This window comes from Rutilus rutilus (genome assembly GCF_951802725.1).
Source record: "Rutilus rutilus genome assembly, chromosome: 21".
Taxonomy (NCBI): domain Eukaryota; kingdom Metazoa; phylum Chordata; class Actinopteri; order Cypriniformes; family Leuciscidae; genus Rutilus; species Rutilus rutilus.
In genome coordinates this window covers 4,363,261-4,383,771 of record NC_140226.1, presented here as the reverse complement: position 1 = coordinate 4,383,771, position 20,511 = coordinate 4,363,261, and the positions used below count along the sequence as shown (strand labels likewise).

Here is a 20,511-nt window from a genome sequence, read left to right as displayed (position 1 = left end):
GGAATAGATATTTGACAACACTGTTGTAAAAGCTCGTTGGTGATTCTCAGACACCAGAGGCTAGCAGATCAACGACATCAAAGCAGATGGGATATTCTTTAAAACGTCTTCTTCATTCGGGTTCGGACAGCGTGAGGGAGCGCAATAATGACGGCATTTTAGCAGATTTCTTTTGGCCGTAAAGCAATTGTTTACATCGCGAGACCTGATATCACGCGAGACTTCCTGACGCGGTGGCCGGAGGCCCGCCGCCCCAAAGTTGCAAGTGCGTATTTTCCGTTCACGGGCACCAGGGGGGTGCGAAACGACCACCATTCAACCCGAAATAAGTAATATAACCATTCCAATGACTCCGAAGCTGTTCAGTTAAGGTAAAAAAAGTTACTTGGTTCACCTTTAACTATAAATTGAGTGTAAATTCTCATGTTATTTTTCATTGAAATAACTGTTTGTCATCAGTTATGTACAGTAGGGTTTTATGTTGTTAAATGAATGTTTCTGGCATTGAGTGTGTGTGTGTGTATGACACTGTGTGCAGCTTCTAGACATTAGTATTGACTTCAGCTTGTGGAGAAGCTGCTTTTCATGCTCTTTTGATTCATCACGAGTCTCTTTACCTCCTTCGTTTAAGCTGGTCAGTGTACTGTAAAGGTAAAGAAAAAGAAGATTTTAGCAATGTGGTATATTCAAATTATTTCTCTTAATGAAATCTGCAGTTTTACAGTACATTTAAGGTCAGTCTTTAAAACTTAAAATGTTTTTTGTATTGTGAGGATCTGGCAACCACAGCTGCTGATGTTACTGTAAATGTCCTGGATGTTTGTTTCCAGGCTCATCTGATCAGATATGATGCAAGTGTGACACACGTGTTGTTTCTCTCTCTGGTCAGGTGTTCAAGCGCGCGCCCACACACTTCCCTCACTTCTTCAGGTGTGTGATGGAGTCGTGTCTGTCGGGCGAGCAGCTCGGCCTGTCACTGAAGGAGCAGACGGTGCTTCTCCTCTTCCTCGATCACTGCTTCAACAGTCTGGTTCGTTCACATGCTTCTCACTTACTAAATCATTTTGTTTTTCTCATCACTTGGTGGCACTGTTGCTTTGGGTTTAACCGCTCTCTAAACTCAGGGCTTCGTGTGAAAAACGACAGCTTCAGTTCAAGGCTGTTTTCATCTATTTTTGGCTCGCTGCTAATTTAAGGCATGGTGTCCCGTCCCTTCAGATGGCCCATTTGCATTGTTGATGTGGCTTCATTGTCTAGTGTTCGTATTAACATGCTAATAATGTAAGACTATAGGCTTGGGTGGTCGTGAGCCGGAATAAATGCACATCTGTAATGTGTGTGATGATGTACAGATGCTGTGAGAGGTGTCAGCGCAGAAAACGGCACCTATAGTAAAAGTTTCACACACTCTATTTTCAGTCTGCAGACCTGCCAACCTGTACGCATTTTGCGTAGCGGATACGCATTTTGACTTCAAAGTACGCTGGTACGATTTGTTAGTCTAAACTACGCAAAAACCTGGTGACGCCTCTGCATGCGCAGTCCTCAAATCAAGCTACAGCAAAAGAAGAAGAGTTCGACCAATCATAGCGCTGGATTCATTCCCCAAATAGCAAGCGGGGATGATTGACAGATGCGTAAGGCCTATCATTAAAAAGAGACTGAAAATCGACACCAATAAAGAATCCCGCTCGATCCGCCTTCCACTCCCGCGGCCCGCAGTCTGGCTGATTTCATAAGCGAGGACAGTACAGTAGTCACTGTACATCTGACTCCTGAAGGTAAACGGCCTGGGCTGGGCTCGATATGGAAAGTTGAAATATTGTACTGAGTTAACGTAATCCTATGGATTCGATGATCACACGGATCGCATTATCTTAAAATACTCCGTTCTTCATGGTCACTCAGAAAAGAGGAAGACATCATTCAGCCATGCAAATAATAAAATGCTCAAGAAATGCTGAACGATAAATCTTAATAAACTTGAAATCGCTATGGCTTAGTGATTATGAAAGTGATGTGATTTGTAGATTACGGATAAGCGCGAGTCTGGAGAAACAGGCGTTTATTAATTAATTCTCAGTGCTAAGAAACGTAGCCTTCATGTGTTACGTTATTGTGTTAATAATAACTAAAGTAGCCTACCTAATTATGTTACATATTTATTTTGTATGAAAACTAGCGCGTTCGTTACAGATTAAAAAGTAGGCTACTACCGCGTTGTATCAGTGCTGCGCGAGCTCTCTCTCACAAACACGGACGCGCGCACAAAGAAGAGAAGATAATTGTAAAATTAAATTTGACTGGCTATTAAAGTTTAAATTTTGTTCTTGCTTGTTTTAGTTTTGTTTTTTTTGTTTTATTTTGTCAAAATGCCAGAAAGCATTTTGTATTATCCATCCTTGTTTTTAAAATTCGTTAAATGACGAACGTTTTACTGTTAACAGCCCTTATGTCGGATTCGTCTAACTTACCGGTATACTTGATTCTTTTTAGAATAAGTGATTCGTTATGCTATTATTGGACTCCTGTCTAATCATTGTCAACTGTTTTCTATAAATATGTTTGTATTGGGTAACATTTATTCAGCTAATGCGTGCCCTGTTTAAAATGCGCAATGTTCAAAGGCAAAGACAGCACGTCACAAATAGAAGCCCTTTTCCCTGTGGTATTTAGTATCATATTTGGATATTGGAATAATAAATTAAGTAGCCTATCTTAATTGTAAATTTTCTTTTTACAGTTTTATAGGGGTTTTATATTTTATATTTTATACTGCATTATATTGCATTGCACACATTTTATGCAATGCAATATAATGCATGTGAGTAGTCGTCGTCCACAACCCCCCCGTCGTCGTCGTCGTCGTAGTAGTAAGACCCCCCCACCCCCCCCCCCCCCCCGTCGGTACGCAAAAAATAATTTCAAGGTTGGCAGGTATGAGTCTGTTGGCTGATATGTGTGAAGTAGCACGAGTACGTGGCAGGAGCGCAGGGACTGTAATCTTGGAGTCACACTGCCGAGCAAAGGCAGTAAATATGGCAACACTGAAACTGAGAAACAGGATTTTAGCTGATGTGAAATGAGGTTTGGCTTCATCCCAGTAAAACAGAACTTTTATTATTGATTATTGACTGTTTACAGGCTTCCCACGGGTCCTTGAAATCTTTGTGAATCTGAAAAATAAAATAAAAATCAAGGCCCTGGAAATAATAGAAACAAGTCCTTGAATTTATTTTGTGTAATAAGGTTTCTGGAAAAAATTCCATATTATTCCCTCCGGTCCGCTAATGTGTTATTTCGCCTACACTTCGTGGCCTATGCACACTAGCTTGCTTGATTTACGTTAGTTACGCGCATTTACGCGTTACGTTAAAGGAGTAGGTCACTTTAAAATGAAAGTTAGCCCATGATTTACTCCCCTCAAGCCGTCCTAGCCTTTATATAGGGAGCTATACAGTGGGTTACAGGACATCACACAGGTTAAAAAAATGGTAACACCTCCAGATGGCACTTTTCTCACTTAATTTTTTTATTTATTTTAAAGGCCTCCACTCTATTTAAATGTGTGAAATTGCATTTATATATATAAAAATAAAATAAAAATAATTTATATTAGTTCTAATAGAAAAAAAATAGCTCATACATTTTTTATAAATATTGCATAGTATCATAAAATCCCTTCAAAATTCAAAATAATAATACAAAAATATTATTGAACAAAAATATTACATTGGTTTTCCTGGAAAAAAAAGAAGTTACATTTCAAGGCTTCAGACCGTGACGGAGCCAAGTGTGACCCCTAAATGAAGGGGACCAGAGGGTTAGGTCCTTGAATCTGAGGGTATTGGACCTGGAAAGGGTCCTTGAAAGGTCCTTGAATTTGAGGTTAACCGAGGTGTGGGAACCCTGTGTTTATTTGTGATGTTGTTCACTGCAGGAAGTGGACTTGATCCGTGAGCAGGTGCAGAAGCTGGTCTCTCTGCCCATGTGGATGTGTCTGCTGCCGGTGAGTACTACTGCATCACACACACGTTTCATGCTCCATATGATCTCTCTCTACTAGGGATGTGCCCGAAGCCTAAAGGTCAGACGCCGACATTTTTGTATGCGTTTTTTCGTATTCATCTTTCGGTGGCTCTGAATTGTCAAAATGCCTCGCAAAAATTCTTGCTACGGATGCGAAAAACAGATTTTTTTATGACAGACGAAAGTCGTGATTGACACAACGTGAGGTCGTATTTATTTTTTAACGTGCAAAAATTTCAGACGAGAATTTCGGACTCGGTGTGCATGGACCTTTAGTTCGAATTCGGAAAGGCACAGAAAAAGAATAACGCATTCAATGGAGTCCCTAAATGGACATGGTTAGGTTATTACAGTACATCAAATGTCTCTGATCATGTGAAGATGATGGTAAGGAGTAGGGATGGGGCCGATCCGATCCAGTATCGGTATCGGGACCCGATACCAGCGTAATTCACGTATCGGATTTTCCCAATCCAACCTGCTGAGATATCCGATATCCATGAGTCATGTCTGCGCTCGCTTTAACGTCTGCTGAAATGACTCCAAAGTCCAAAAGTGATTCCCGCCGGCGAGTCTGCTAGCTGGCTGCAAACTGTGGAATGGATTTCCTGAACGGAGGCGCGGCTCAATGAGACACAGAGTTATGAGACACGCCCCCACTCAGGAAATCCTTTCCGCAGTTTGCGGCTAGCCAACAACGTCCGCTGTGTGGAAATACTTCACACTGGAAACACCGCAGAGCAAGACAGCAAAATGCAATGTTTGCAAAGCTGTAATTCAGAGTCCTTTAAAGCTCCCTCGCGTCGTACAACACAACAAACGCAATCAAACATTTAAAAAAGCACCACGTTACTGTGCGTTCACACCAAACGCGAATAGCGCGTCAAATTCGCGTCTACCGCATCTATTTGGACGCTTGAATATTTTGAATTCATTCGCGCGACCAGAGAAAAATTGACGTGCGTAAAAAGCAAAAGTTTGAAGCGAAATCGACGCGCGTCTGAGGCGAAATCCGCTTGTTTGTTTGCACGATGCTGATGTTGATCGAGCATTCATCGAGAGAGTTACTGCATCGGAGCGAGGATCACCCTTCAGATAGTGTGTGTGTAAGATGTTTACACTTGCACTTTTCTTATATTTCAAGACGCAAGTATTTGACATTTTGGGAATGTAATAAATATTGACATGACAATCAATTTGAAACCCTTACAGTTGCATATTTGTTTTCAGAATGGTTTTCAGAATCCTGAGCATCATTGACAAAAGTCTTATCTTGTAAAATGTGTGGTCAGTACCGCCGCTCCCTATACACTGGGAAGCCGTGATCGTGAATTGGAAAGTGAAAGTGAAAAGCGCACATTCAGAAGCAATTTCAATACCCTGTATATTGATAGCTTCTCCCTGATGCCCGAAAATTAGGTCCAGTATCATTGCGAGAGAACTCAAAAGGATTGAAATGCGTTTCCCCATCACCGTGTCCCTTTACACCGTGTCCTAATCAGACGCGATGCGATAAGATTCCACTGACAAATAATTTGTCTGTCCACACTAGATGCGACACGCAAGATGCGTCAAAATCAATCAAAACCCACAGCCGATCAGAACAGCGTGTGGGCGGAGTCAGCCAATCAGAATAGCTTGTGGGCGGAGTCTCGCTGCGAGTGCACATCACCAGAGAGTAATCTTGAAGTAGCTACATAATAGGGGTGTAACGATACACAAAACTGACGGTTCGGTACGTCCCACGGTTTTGACGTCTTGGTTCGGTTCGGTTCGGTTCATTTAGGTGGAGTGGGGGGTTTAGAAAACTAAAATTGCTTTTTTTTTTTTAAACAGTGCTTTAATTAACAAATTGTGTCCTTGTCTTTAAATTAATTCAGTTACAAGTAAACGTTTCGCAAGGATAAAAAAAATGATCTGCTAATGCTGTAAACTATATAGGAGCCCTTACTTGCACATTACTACTATAACATTAAAGCTTAACAACAGAGCCTAGACTTTTAGCCTAAATTCAGTTGCTATTTATTTTTAGATATAATAATAATAATAATAATCAACACTCAAGAAACAAATTGTATGAAAACATGTAAACTGCACATAAGGCAGTTTTTACATTAACATTTTTACTCTAATATATTATTGAAATATAATCATTTACACAGTTGCTGTCATTTTCATGACAGATATTTTAAACATAGCCTAACGTTACATTAAATAATCAAGATGTCATTAACAGGTTAAGTAAAATATAATATATAGGCTAATATAGTGCATTTATTTAGTGAAAGAGTTCATTTCCTTAGCAAACCAACAAGCTGTGGACACTAAATGACTTGCCTGAGGTAAATAAAGCTATGTGAAAAACTAAGCGTTTTATTGACGTATTTCCGCTGTTGAAACACTGACTGAGCGATTACACGAGTTATGATGCCTTTCAGTAAGTATACTGTATCTTTCAACATACCTTCAGGTGTCCATTCATGTTTATTCTGTAACTGAGGAAGAGAATCGCGTTTACTCGCGCTCCGCGCTGCCGCTTGAAATGAGGAGCCTAGTAGCAGCTAGCCTACGGTGATCTGTCCCGCCACATCAAAGAGCGCCAAAACGACATTTAATGTTTGAATTTCGTGATCAAATAGACAGAATTTGAAAGATTACATCTTGCTTATTATCGAATGTAACAAAACACTGAGCTTATTGCGATTAAATGTGGTTAATGGTGGTTAGGCAACGCTGTATTCGTTGTGTACACATAAGACATGAGGTCCAATGAGCCGGGACAGCAGGGGGCGGGGCGGGCGTGTTCGGTTATCGCGATTCGCTGTTTTTCGGTTCGGTTCGAATATCGTTACACCCCTACTACATATTTCTACATATACTACAAATATTACACCATTTAAACATTATTAAAAACACATCGGCTACTGAGTTACTAAAACAATCTTTGTCAAATAATCCACTTGTTTGTTCACAGTTTGAACGTTCTTGTTTCCATTTGTTTAATTTCAAGATCTGAGGTGAATTATCCATTGTTGCTTTTACAGCTACAAAGCTGGAGCACTAAATGATATTCAGTCACATTACACGCTTTTAACATTAAATAAAGCACATAAACAGCACCTGAGATTATCATAGCCACACTTTGTGTTTGTTGTTAGGACAAACTGGTGGTTAGGACAAACTCTAGCCTGACGTCGTCATACTCAGATTCTAGTCAGAATGTGAGTCTGAGACTGCTCCATAGAGATTTGATTATGGGGTGTGTCTCAACCGAACCAGGAAAAACCCTCTGCACTCAATTGGATAGACCTACAACCAATCAGAGCAACGGAGTAAATGACGCATGTTCTTCATTCATATTTTCAACCAACAAAATGTCGCGGCTTCTACAAGCATTTAATAAAAAAATAAATAAAAATAAAAATAAAAAAAATGTCGCGGCTCTCTGTTCCTCTTTTAAAATGAATGCGCTGCCGATATCTTCTATAACAGACGCGATGGCGGAATCTACACATGATGTTTCATAAACAAAGTTCGGGAGGAGCACGTACAAATAATCAATCCAATATCAACTTGTCATCAAACAATACCATGTCTAACGTTACCCTATATCAGCATGAGGAAGCTTAATCACTCTGTCAACTTACCTAACACTCCTTGACAGTTTTTCAGCATCCCTCCACCACCCCGAATCCTCACTCTTGTCTTGTTCTCTCACAACCAGGAATACGGGGGAGTATGGCTACCGAGCCCACAGCCCTCTCCTCGGACAGCACGTCATATACGCATTTATTCTATCGACTTATTTGTGTGAACTCTTATATACGCATTTATTCTATCTGACTTATTTGTAAATGTGAGCTCGTGAAATCTCAATTCTCCAGCAGCAGTCGTCTTTGTTGTAAACTAATTCAAATCAAGCGCTCTTTGGTGACGTGGATGATTACGTTACCGTTGGTCATCTGTCCATCATCGTATAAAGCCCGCCCTGACAATTTGATTGGTCCGAACAATTTTTGTTCGGGCATAATAGCTCCTCAACGGAGCGAGTCCAGACCGAACTTCCCGACCAAAAAATGTTGTGGGCGGGGTTCGGGCTGGCACCCAGGCTAGACAAACTCTCTAATTAACATGGAAAATAACCTTTTATCGCGCGTCGCGTCGTGTCGCGTCACGTGTAGTTAGGACACGGTGTCAGGGCCTCCGTAGAATTAGCCATTTCCTTTCCGAACATCGTATCCGGCTTAAGGCACATGATCTCTTATCTCTACATCATGCTCTATGTGCACGTGTGTCTCTCAGCAGTTGGGATTACAAGCGATTTTTCCCCAAATTGTGTATTTTCCATTTACATTTTACTAATTGAATTTTAATGATCAAAAAGGATGTCTAATTAATTTAATTTATAAAACATTAATACATTTAATGCTTTATTAAAATGTAAAAAATAATAGTGATCTATAAAAAGAAGTTAGAATTTTTTAATAAACCTCCATGTCACATATAAACTGTCATGCATTGACAAGACTCCAGTCTGTTGTGTCCACTGTTTCAGATGTTGGTAACTGACCCCAGGTTCTGTCATTATTTAGATGCGACTGCAGCAGGAATTGAAGAAAGTCCCAAAACTGCAGAAATTCTGGAACCTCATTAAAAAGAACTATGAGAAGATGGACCCTCAGGATATGGAGCAGTAAGACCCCCTCACACCCCACAGACCTGAAACACGTCAAAACAACGTCCCGTGTGTCTCATGAACTGTGTTTCCACAGAGCCAAGAAGGAGCGCACCTTCCTCGCTGCGCTCATAAAGAAGTTCCTGCTGGTTCTCATGTCCATCCCTGCGTCAGGTAAAGCTTTTCATATTTTTACGATTCTAAAGTCGATTTTTTTATTCCAGAATCGAAATTAATTCAAATTCAGTTGCTTTATTCTTGTCCTTGCTTGTGGATGAGGTTGACAGAAGTTAGCCATTTTGGTTCCAACAGAGGATGAAATGTGTCGTTATCTATGAGTGTTGAGTGACGTAAATATCCCAAGTGGACGTGTGGAAGAGACGTGAGACTGAACTCATATACTGAGAGAGAGTTGAGACTGTAGAGCTGCACAATTAATCTTTAAAAGACTGTGATCTCCATTCAAACACCCACGCGATCTTTCAATTCGTCTGTCTATTAAACTTGGACAAAATCATATCGCAAACTTCAAAGCTGTGTTGGCGCTGCCGCTGACCCGGAGAGAGTTGTTATGAAACAGCTTCACAAACAGTCTTTTCAACCTCATGGTATCATCATTTCTGTGATGCAATAGTTAAAATGATCATAGAAGTACTTGGATAAAAGTTTAAAGGTAAAATATAAACACTGATGTCTACGATAGCGATCAAAATAGAGTAAATCAGCTTTTGATAGAAACTTGGTGCTTAAAATAACGCATTTATCGATTACATTGTTTGACCACTAGGTGGCGACAAGTGACAGTTAAAAAATGTATTTGTTATTGAATCATTTATTCAAGAGAATGTAGAATTTAGAATCTGAAATAAAACTCAGAAAGATGTGATGATCTATTTTTGTAAATATGACTCATCTTATACATCATGTACGGTCTGTATAAGTGTATGATTTAACTTTTCCCAGATGGTCTAGTGTTTAAAAAAAATTGCAATATCGAATCGCAATACTTGTAGAATCACAATCTTTAAAAAAATCACAATACATATCGTATCGGCATCCAAGTATCGTGATAGTGTTGAATCGGGAGATAGGTGTATCGTCCCAGCCCTATTGAATACCTTTTATACCGACACTCAGAGGTGTAAAGTCCAGGGGTCAGAAAGGAAAAGTTCTGCCATATCTTTATTCCACCCATGAACTCAGCCAGCTGATTTCACTAATTAGTTCTCTCTCCTGGCGGAAGAACTGTGCTAATTAGCAAATCAGGTGATTGGAGCAAAGTACTGAGGAGGACTTTTACTTTCTGAACCTGGACTTTACACCTCTGCCTACACTAATGTACACTCGTGTTGGGTTGGTAAGATTTTAAAACATGTTTTGAAGAAGTTTTCTTGCTCACCAAGGCTGCATTTATTTGATAAAAAAAAACATTGAAACACTAATATTGTGAAATATTGTTACAATTTACAATAACTTCACTATTTTCATACTGTAAAGCCTGACAAAACAATACTCAAGTAATTGAATGGTTTATCAAACCTTTAGACAGAATATAAAAAGTTTACATTTTTGTGTTTTTGTTCTGAAATCAGGATTTTATGGCTCATATCGAACAGTGAGAATATGAAGCTCATACTTGAAAAGGGAAAAAAACACCTCAGTTTTATTCAGAGCCCCCGAACTGAGCAAAAATAAGCAATTTGGTGCAGATGCTGATATTTATATGGTCAAAAAAGATGACATTCTGATGCTTGTAATGTAAATCAATGAGATCTTTATAACTGTATAACAGATACTTACATAAAATGATGTAAATATCAGTCTTCACTCTGTATCTGCCAATAATGTCTTAGTAAGATGATATTTAAATGCTTAGTTTGATGATCTAAGCTCTGTAGTTTTAAAACACAATGCATGCAATACAATGTTGATTGAGAGATGAACAAATAAACCTTCCTCGAAAGCCTGATGATCATATTTGAGATTCACATCTGCACATGATTTTTTATAAAAAATGATCTATGGATAATCAAGTAAACCTAAAATGCTTCAGGCCAGTAAGTGTAGAGGTGGACAGAAACAAAGTACTGTACTTAAGTACACTTTTTGAGTATCTGTACTTTACTTGAGTACTATTTTTTTCTGGAAACTGTTTACTTTAACTTCACTACATTTGAAAGACCAATATCGTACTTTTTACTCCTCTATATTTGTGTCAAGGTCCTTGAGTCAGTCGGGGGATGATTTTGGTTGGAAATGAAAGTCGGATTGACGTCAATCTGATTTTCATTTTCAGCGTTGGGTTTGGTCTTCTAAATGCGAATTTGTCATTGTTTCGGAGCACACTAGTTTATAGATAACAGTAAGGCTAACATATTCATACTAAAAGCCAAAAAACGTAAAAAAAACCCATTGTGGATGTGATTAAATGCACTTATTCAGTCTCATATTCAATCCCATTACTGGAACTGTGTTCTAGAAATAAATGTGATATTGATATGAGGGTAGGCAGGCATTGATTCAGAGGCATAAGGTACTGTAAGTATTACATACAACAATGCAATAATAATAAAACAATGCATTGACATTTACTCTTTATTTTTGATAGTACTTTTAAAAACGAGTACTTAAATAAAAATGTGTCTTTACAAGTTTTACTTGTAACAGAGTAATATTTGACCAGTAGTATCTGTACTTTCACTCCAGTAAGGAAGTTGTGTGCTTTGTCCACCTCGATCTGAAGGGAGACGTTTTTACAATTATATTAAAAGGCCTTTTAATTGCGAAGTACTGGTCACTGACACCGAAAAACCCATTTTGCAGGATAGTGCTAGACATTAAGATGGGGCTGATTTCTGTTACCCATGAGGCCTCAGTGTTCCTGCCGCCCTTCAGGCTGTGACTTTATTTCTGCTTTGAGTATCTCTGTGTGTTTTCACCATCGTGTGCCGTGACCCAGCTTCGCTCCCTCCTCCCATCGTCCACCTGTTCGGGTCGCACAAGAGGCCAGCGCGCCCTGTTTATGAGACGGCCACTCTCTCTCTTCACGGAAGAACGCCCTGTCTGTGGGAAATGAGGTGTGTCGTCAGTGGTCTAATGTGTGTGTTCTGGTTGGTGTTGCTCTAGGCTCCGTCTCCATGGAGAAGGTTCACTACTGTGAGAGATTCATCGAGTTCATGATTGACCTGGAGGTACGTTTTCATGCCAGCATTTGTTCTGCTGCTTATTTCCGTTTCTTAAAAGATTTTAAAGTTGGCATGAAATGAAAATTCACTGTTCATCATTTTCTAAATGCATGTTGTTTACTTGTGGATACGTTTCATAAAAATTTTTTTTTTGACCTTGTAACAATTTTTTGCACGTTTTTTTTGTGAAAAGTGAAAGACAACATTTGGAGCATAGATAGATAGATACAGATGGATATCGATATAGAGAGATAGATAGATGGAGAGATAGATCGATAGATACATAGATAGATACAGATACAGATAGATGGATGGATGAATGGTTGGAGATAGATAGATAGATACAGATAGATAGATAGATAGATAGATAGATAGATAGATAGATAGATAGATAGATAGATAGATAGATAGATAGATAGATAGATAGATAGATAGATAGATGGATGAATGGACTACATTTTTTCTTTTTCATTAAACCTTTACACATGGATGCGTCACAATACGAAAGAATAGATCTGTCACTCCTTCCATTGATGAGGACTGTGCTGTGACTTCAGATGTGTGTGTGTTTCTGTCAGGCTCTCCTCCCGACCCGGCGCTGGTTCAACACACTCCTGGACGACGCTCATCTGGTGGTGAACTGCCAGCTGTCGCACCTCACCGACCGGGAGCAGGAGGGACACCTCTTCTGCCAGGTACAGCTCAGGGGAACGACACGATTCATCCAGATAACACCACACTCGTCAGACGGCCCAGCGCTCATTTCATCATAGAAATATGTGTTTACAAGGTCACATGAACATCTGATTCTGCTCTGAGTCTGAGTCGCTTTAACAAACATTCAACAAACATCTTCACATACTTGAGAAACGCTTATCTTTTTGCATTAAAACAAACATTGCTTAATTTTGAAATAAGACCGCCATAGGTATCAGTTTTGTAATTGTACATTTATAATGTATCATAAATTGTTATATTATTTTTCTTAATTTTTTTACCGTGAAATATTACAATAGGATTATTTGTCTATTTATTTATTTATTTATTTATTTATTTATTTATTATCATTATTATTACTTTATAGTCATATTGATATATAATCAATAACCCCTACAAACAAGCACAGCAAACCTGAAGGATTAATGTAGTAGTAATAATAATGTAATAATTTGCAGTGATATAGATCGTAGCCAATATGGATAACCAATAATAATGTAGTGGAAAATATTTTACTCTATTAAAAAAAAACAACTGCAGAAAACAATCTTTTCTGTCCCACAATCATTTAACAAACGAGCCAACAATGAAACACAAGAATAAAAAAGATACATGCTGATATGCAACAAAAATTAATATAACAAAGAATAAAGAAACAAAATGCCTGTGCTGTAGACTAAAACAAATCTTACGGACTCGAGAGTTAACGTTTCTTTTACTTTAGTGTGTTTAAATATAGGTATGCTGACTCGAAACAATGATCATTTATCTGTAATGTATCAGCTTACACTGATCAGGCTGGTTTGAGAACGTTAAAAAGTCATAGTTGTCCGCTGATGTATTGATATGACTGTTTCTGTTCTACGTAGGGATGGGACGGTATGAAAATTTCATATCACGATTATAGTGACCAGAATTATCGTGATTATCAATATTATCACGGTTTATAACACAGCGCACATCCATGTATCGCAACGGACGCGCTCTCTCGTTTCATTCAAATAACGTTACAACTTGCCGTCTTGCGTCTCCGTTTTTGGATGATTGTTTTATACGCTGTACAAAATGGATTTATAAACGGGTAAGATTTAAAATATTAATCTCAATTCAATATGTCCCCGTAATTATGTGGTAAAAAAAAAAAATCGGTGTAATAAGTGTACAATGATATACATTATTATCCCTTAAATGTCACTCTTAATAGTCTTGTTTGAACTTGATCGTTTGTCTTTGGCTCAAAGACACTTGCTGCGAACTTTTTTTCGCGGAAGCTTCACGTTTATTTCAAGTGAGTGAGATCAAATATATCAACTCAAAACAACATTTTGTGCCCACTTATTTCCCAGACGTAGTTTTGGTATTGAGGTCAAAGTTAACTTGCCTTGCGTTCGCTATAAACAGTGTGTGATGGTCACACAAGGCGACTCGGCAGATTTGAAGTGTTTCCCCCCTATTGTAGTGACCATCCTCGATTAAGTTTCACTCAGGACTTTTGTAAAAGCCAAAATATGACCACACCTCAGATTTGGTCCTCTTAAAAGGCTTAAAAACCTCCCGAGCACGGCCACTGCCTTCCGCCATTCCTTCTCGAATAAAAAAACAACAACATTTCGCGCTGCGCCTGCGCCTGTTGCTGGCTGGACAGGATTTACAGTGAGTTATTAAAATTGCGATAATCAAACACGGTTTTAATGATAATTCAATTTTAAATGATAATGCTAACCAGTACATTTTATCGTGGTTTATAGTGAAACCGGTAATTGTCCTATCCCTAGTTCTACGTAAATAAAAAAAATGTAAACACAAACAACGTTTGTGAGGCTTTTTCAACGGTTTATTCTACTTGGCGATTCTAATCACTGTTGTGTTGTTGTGTGAAGCTGCTGGACATGTTGAAGTTCTACGCTGGCTTTGAGATCAGTGATCAGACTGGAAACGCCCTCACACAGAAAGAGATGACCACACTGCACTACGACAGGATCACCTCTCTCCAGGTAAACGTCACTTTACTCATGGAAAACCTGCCAGTATGAGGGGATTTTAACATGGTGATTCCCCGGCCTGGAAAAGTCCAAGGAAAAACATGCACTTTTTTACATTTTTTTTTTTTTGGCTATCCCTTTAATAGTCGACTAAACATTGGACAAAATTTTTGTCAGTTAGTCACGGAAAAAAAAACTGGCCCGGATAAACACCGGAATTGGTGAAGTAACAGTGCTAGATCGTTAACATGATTGGTCCATGTGGAAACGTTGCGCAGAAAATCCAAAGTCTGGGAACTTTTCGAGAGGGTCAAGAATGACCACAAAACAGGCAATCTCAAACATGACTTCTCATTTAAAGCATGTGAGTCGTAGCCTAAAGGCCCTTTCTCACTGAACGTGACGTTATAAAGCGAGGCTAATCGCTGACAAACGTGAAATGATAGATGTCCTTCTGCTAATTCACGCCTGCACGCTAGGTGGCGCTGACTGACATTTTTCCTCATGTATGTATCTCGTAGGTTTTTCTGCTTGCCTTAAGCGTCGTCTGCGTCACAACATGCAGCATTAAATTAGTGTAAAGTTTGGTACTACACCAGAAACACAACATATCTATAATGCTTACGAGAATACATCATAAAAACACACAAAGGCAAGAGAGGACAGTGCTCTTCATAGCGCATAAATCAGTGGAAAATGAAGAGAAATTATGTTGTGTATGTAGAAATATTCAAGTAAACGTGAGAATAAATCTCTTCTCAGACACCAATGATAACAAGAACTCAACATCCATTCTCTTCTCTCTTCCGGAATAGTTTCCTTCAGTGTTTACACAGGTTTTCTAAACAGCGCCACCTTCCTCACACTGCAACAGCAGCGGTTCGGGTAAGCTTAAATCTTAATTGGACGTCTCGTTTCATCGGCGGGCAACGGGGACAAAAAAGCAACACTGGTCATAAACAAAAAAATCTCGCCTCGATTGATCGGAGGCGATCAATGACTTTTTTTTTCTTTTTTTTTAGGACAGCCGTAAAAAAAAAATCATGTTTTTCCTTGGATTTTTTCAAGATTGTATAAATTCCCATGACTTTTCCCAGGTGTGAAATTCTGCAATTATCATAGCAACTTTTTAAAAACAAATTGCAGTGCATATTTTTGGAAACATTTTTTTTTTTACAAAAAACACAAGTCAACACTACTGAGGGTTGGATGTTTTCATGTGGGTTATATTTAAACAAATGTGACTTTTAAAAAAGTGTGTTCCTATCACACTGTGGTTTTGTGATTTCGGTGCCATTTTCATAATGAAACGTTAAACGCTAGGGCATGGAAAAGTCATGGATAATCATTGGTTAAAAAGAGTGGAACCCTGATTTGTACTATTATTATAATGTTTGTTGTATTTGACCTTTAAAAAATATGTAGTATTCTCCTTTCCCTCATTTTTTAATGCATCGAAACAACATTTAATGCATTGTTTGTGCCATTTTTAAATGCATCGAACCCATGAAACCCATCAAGTCCAGCGGTCTGCTGTTGGCTGCAGCGCTCAGTTTCAGTAAGGAAAGTTAGAAATGCAGTTTAAACGGTTCCCATCTCATCGTTGATGGGGTATCGGTCGTCACCAGAGAGGCTGGTGTCTGCTCTGTAACACTCATCTGGTCCGTGACGATTCATTGGTTGGTTATGATGAAATCTGTCAGATGCTTCTGAAACTCAAAGGTGTCTGTTTGTATTTCAGAGAGCAGCGTTTGCTCATTTCCCTGAGCTCAATGATTTTGCCCTGTCTAATGTGGCCGCCGTGGACACGCGAGAGTCCCTCACCAAACACTTCGGCCACCTCAGGTAAGAGACACGAGGAGGCTGCAGTTGTTAAAGTCCCCCTGTAGTCAATCATTTTATCACTTAGAACTCATCTTTGATCACCAAAATAACATTTAAACATTTTTACTTGAAAATAATGCTTCTTGTCTTAAAGGAGTAGTTCACTTAAAAATTAAAATTAGCCCATGATTTACTCACCCTCAAGTCATCCTAGGTGTATATGACATTCTTTTTTCAGACGAATACAATCGGAGTTATATTAATAAATATCCGGGCTCTTCCAAGCTTTATAATGGCAGTGGATTGCAACCAGCAGATTGAAGCTCAAAAAAGTGCATCCATCCATGATAAAAGTGCTCCAGACCTTTAATAAAAGCTTTCTGAAGCAAGCCATGAGTTTGTGTAAGAAAAATATTCATGTTTAACATGTAACGCAGTAAAATTCTAGCTTCCGGCCACACAAACATACGCAGTCCACTTACGCAACTCGTGACGTCAGAAGTAGCGTAGTGCGTCATTATAAAACTAGGAAGAGCCGGGACATTTATAAGTATAACTTAAAGTCATAAACACTTAGGATGGCTTGAGGGTGAGTAAATCATGGGGTAATTTTCATTTTAAAGTGATCTACTCCTTTAAAATATCTTGAATGTAACTCGACACCCTTGCCTCATTTAGTATTCGTGGTTCTGTGAATATGCAAATGAGCCCCGCCTCCACTCACTCACTCAGCTCAGAGATCCACTGGTTGACGATCACACGTTGATCTGATTGGTTACAAGGTAGTTTGTGACGTCAGAAACACCAGCGATTTCAAAGCGTGTTTTTGAGACTGTCTTTGGTTCACTGCAGTTTTAAGGAGGAAATACTCAGCAATGGTGTCGACTTATGAATTTACACATGGTTTGTAAAACCTGCACAGACATATAAACAACATTAAAAGCTGGATTTTCACCACAGGGGAACTTTAAATGTGATCATATCTTTATGGAGAGAGTGAGATATGGCCCATTACATTAATGGCTTTTGTCATTGATGGTAAAGTGTCTTAACTGCTGACACGGTTCCTGCCATCATGGAAAACACAGAAATCTATGGGAGCTTTAGAACTGCATTTGTCAATTATTTCTTTGATTAAATAAAAAAACAGTGTTTATTAAAAAATTGATTTAAGGAATAAATCATGTAAAATGCATTATATATTATGTAATACATTTTAGTCCATTGTTATATTTTTTTTTACATATCCTGCCCAGTGTTGTCTCCAAACTTGTAGTGAATGTATCTATTTTGGCTATGCTGAAGAGCTGCACGATTAATCACTTGAGTAATCACCTAACCCTTGAATAATTTGCATATTCATAGAACCGCGCATAGATACTAAATGACTACGATTCAGCTATTTCTATTAAACTTTTGAAAAGTACGATCACAGCGAACATTCAGTTGTCATGTATAGATATGAAACCGCTTCACAAACAGTCTTTTCAGCCTCACAGACTTATTTCTGTCTTACAATTATCACAGAAGTACTATGATAAAAGTTTAGAGTTTGGATATAAACACTGATGTCTACAGTAGTGAACAAAAACAGTAAAGCACTTTTTGAAAGTAACTTGACACTTCAAAAGTTTCAATTACATCGTTACACCAGTTGGTGGCGACAAGTTTTCAATAATTCAATATTTTCGGCCGTTTTTCTCTTTCGGCCAAAAACCGAAAATGGCATTTTCACGCGATAATTTTCGGCGGCCGAAACTCTGTGCATCCCTACTATCTAGAATTAGGAAGGCAGCACACAGTTACAGGACGCATTCACTCTAGAGAAAGTGCAAGGCAGAGCGCAAATGAACGGGAAAGACCGCTGAATCTTGAGACAGGCTCTTTTAAAAATAATTTTATCTTGACATGATTAAAAACCATGCTGAGTGATAGTTTGTGCACTTATTATGAAATCTACGGTAATCTGCAGATTAGGGTTGGGCAACGATTAATTGCGATTAATCGCATCCGAAATAAAAGTTTGTGTTTACATAATATATGTGTGTGTACTGCGTATAATTATTTTGTATATATAAATACACACATATGTATGTGTATATTTAAGAAAAATTTGCATGTATATACTGTAGATATATTTATACATAATTTATATTATATATGAATATTTTATATATAAATACCACATTTTTCTTAAATATACACATACATACAGTATGTGTGTATTTATATAGACTAAATAATTATACACAGTACACACACATATATTATGTAAACACAAACTTTTATTTCGGATGCGATTAATCACGATTAATCGTTGCCCAACCCTAATCTGCAGGCAGCTCAAAAAGACGGGCTTTTTTATTCAACGAGTCTTCAGCAACACCCGTCTTTCAATCAAATAACACCAAACACTCATTCTAGCAGCTTTGAAAGCTCGGAACGTGCAGATCACTTTTTACTCTCTTTTACTCTCTGATAACTTTTTACTTCACAAGCCGCGTTTCCATTACCCTTCAAATTGCGCAAATTGAAATTGCGAATTAAAAATATGCACAATGGAAACACGTCAGTTTCGCAAAAAGGTTTTTACGCTCACATGAGGTGGTTTTTCAGGCGGTTCGAAAAGGAATATTTCGTAAAACTGCAATGGAAACCGTTTTTCCGCATTTAAAGGTCACCTGACGTACGTAAAAGTCAATCATTATTTAAAGATGGTGCGGTATGTTTAGACAGAAGACGAGACAGTTCTTTATTAAACTCATAAAAGACAAAAGGCAGTGCTTCTATCGAAAATGGGAATGTGATGTCAGCAATGCAAAGCATTGTGGGATTTTAGGACAAAGAAGCTATAGTAGAGAGCGAATAGTAGTGAGTGGAGATGTTTTTGTTAATATTATCCGACTTAAGAACACGTTGGATTGGTGATCGCTTGCTGTAATGCCATAACCGCTCTTATGACCACTGTTAACATAAAAACATCACAAATGGAGTGTACATTTTTTATTTGTTTTTCAACTTTCCAGCTTGGAAGCAACGGGAGAAAGTGAAACCGAGTGAAAGTTCGGAACACGGCGACTTTTTGGGATTTTAGCTTATTCACCGTATCCCCCAGAGTTATATAAGTCCATACATACCCTTCTCATCTCCGTGCGTGCCATAACTCTGTCACCGCTAGCCTAGCTTAGCACAAAGACTGGAGGTAAATGGCTCCAGCTAGCATACTGCTCCCAATAAGTGACAAAATAACGCCAACATTTTCCTATTTACATGTTGTGATGTGTATAGTCACAGCGTGTACAAATAACAAGGTCACATGAGACACAGACATCTTCTAACCGTTTACATACTGGGAACTATATTCTCAGAAGGTGAAGCACTGCTACTTCTGCGAAGTGATTTACTCCAACTCTGAGTGAACTCTCTGCTCCTCACCACAGGACTTCTCAGGCGCTGCGATCAAATCTCTCCGCCCAAGTAGCAGTGCTTCTGCTTCTGAGAATATAGATTCCAATATGTATACGGTTAGAAGATGTCTGTGTCTCATGTGACCTTGTTATTTGGGGGATACGGTGAATAAGCTAAAGTCCCAAAAAGTCGGCGTGTTCCTTTAACAAATTCACCAGAATCTGGCTTTATAATTTATATTTGAAGAGGTCAGATGCAAAAGCCTCTAAGTGCCATCTGAATTTTTCTTCTAGAATGATCATTTTTATCAAGCTCGTATATTTAAGTTCAGTAATTTCACTTAAATGGCAATGAAAATTACCTATTAATTGTCATTTAAGTGAAATTACTGAACTTAAAAATACGAGCTTGATAAAAATGCTCATTCTAGAAGAAAATTTAAAATGGCACTTAGAGGCTTTTGCATCTGAACTCTTCATTTATAGATGTATTATATTATAGATATAGATTTGTCATTTCTGAACTGCTCGAAAGTGTAAGCGTTCAAACTGCAAAAAGATGCTGTACTTTTCCAGAAGATGCGTAACAGCGCCCCCTACCGCAAAACACGGAAAGTCAGAAAAACTCGTCAATGGAGTCAACTCGTCAAAATACGTTCTCAGAATACCCAGTTTTATCCCTCTTTTCTTGT

The 20,511-nt window shown here is 38.5% G+C and overlaps 1 protein-coding gene across 1 annotated transcript in view; it reads left to right on the top strand.

The window, feature by feature from the left end:
- aqr (aquarius intron-binding spliceosomal factor) overlaps positions 1-20,511 on the top strand; it is a 74,869-nt gene that overhangs the window by 2,708 nt on the left and 51,650 nt on the right. The window contains exons 6-13 of the mRNA XM_084392912.1: positions 890-1,030; positions 3,941-4,009; positions 8,622-8,722; positions 8,802-8,878; positions 11,831-11,895; positions 12,468-12,584; positions 14,487-14,600; positions 16,330-16,433. Coding sequence (XP_084249038.1) covers positions 890-1,030; positions 3,941-4,009; positions 8,622-8,722; positions 8,802-8,878; positions 11,831-11,895; positions 12,468-12,584; positions 14,487-14,600; positions 16,330-16,433 — 788 coding nt within the window. The remainder of the gene's footprint in view (positions 1-889; positions 1,031-3,940; positions 4,010-8,621; positions 8,723-8,801; positions 8,879-11,830; positions 11,896-12,467; positions 12,585-14,486; positions 14,601-16,329; positions 16,434-20,511) is intronic.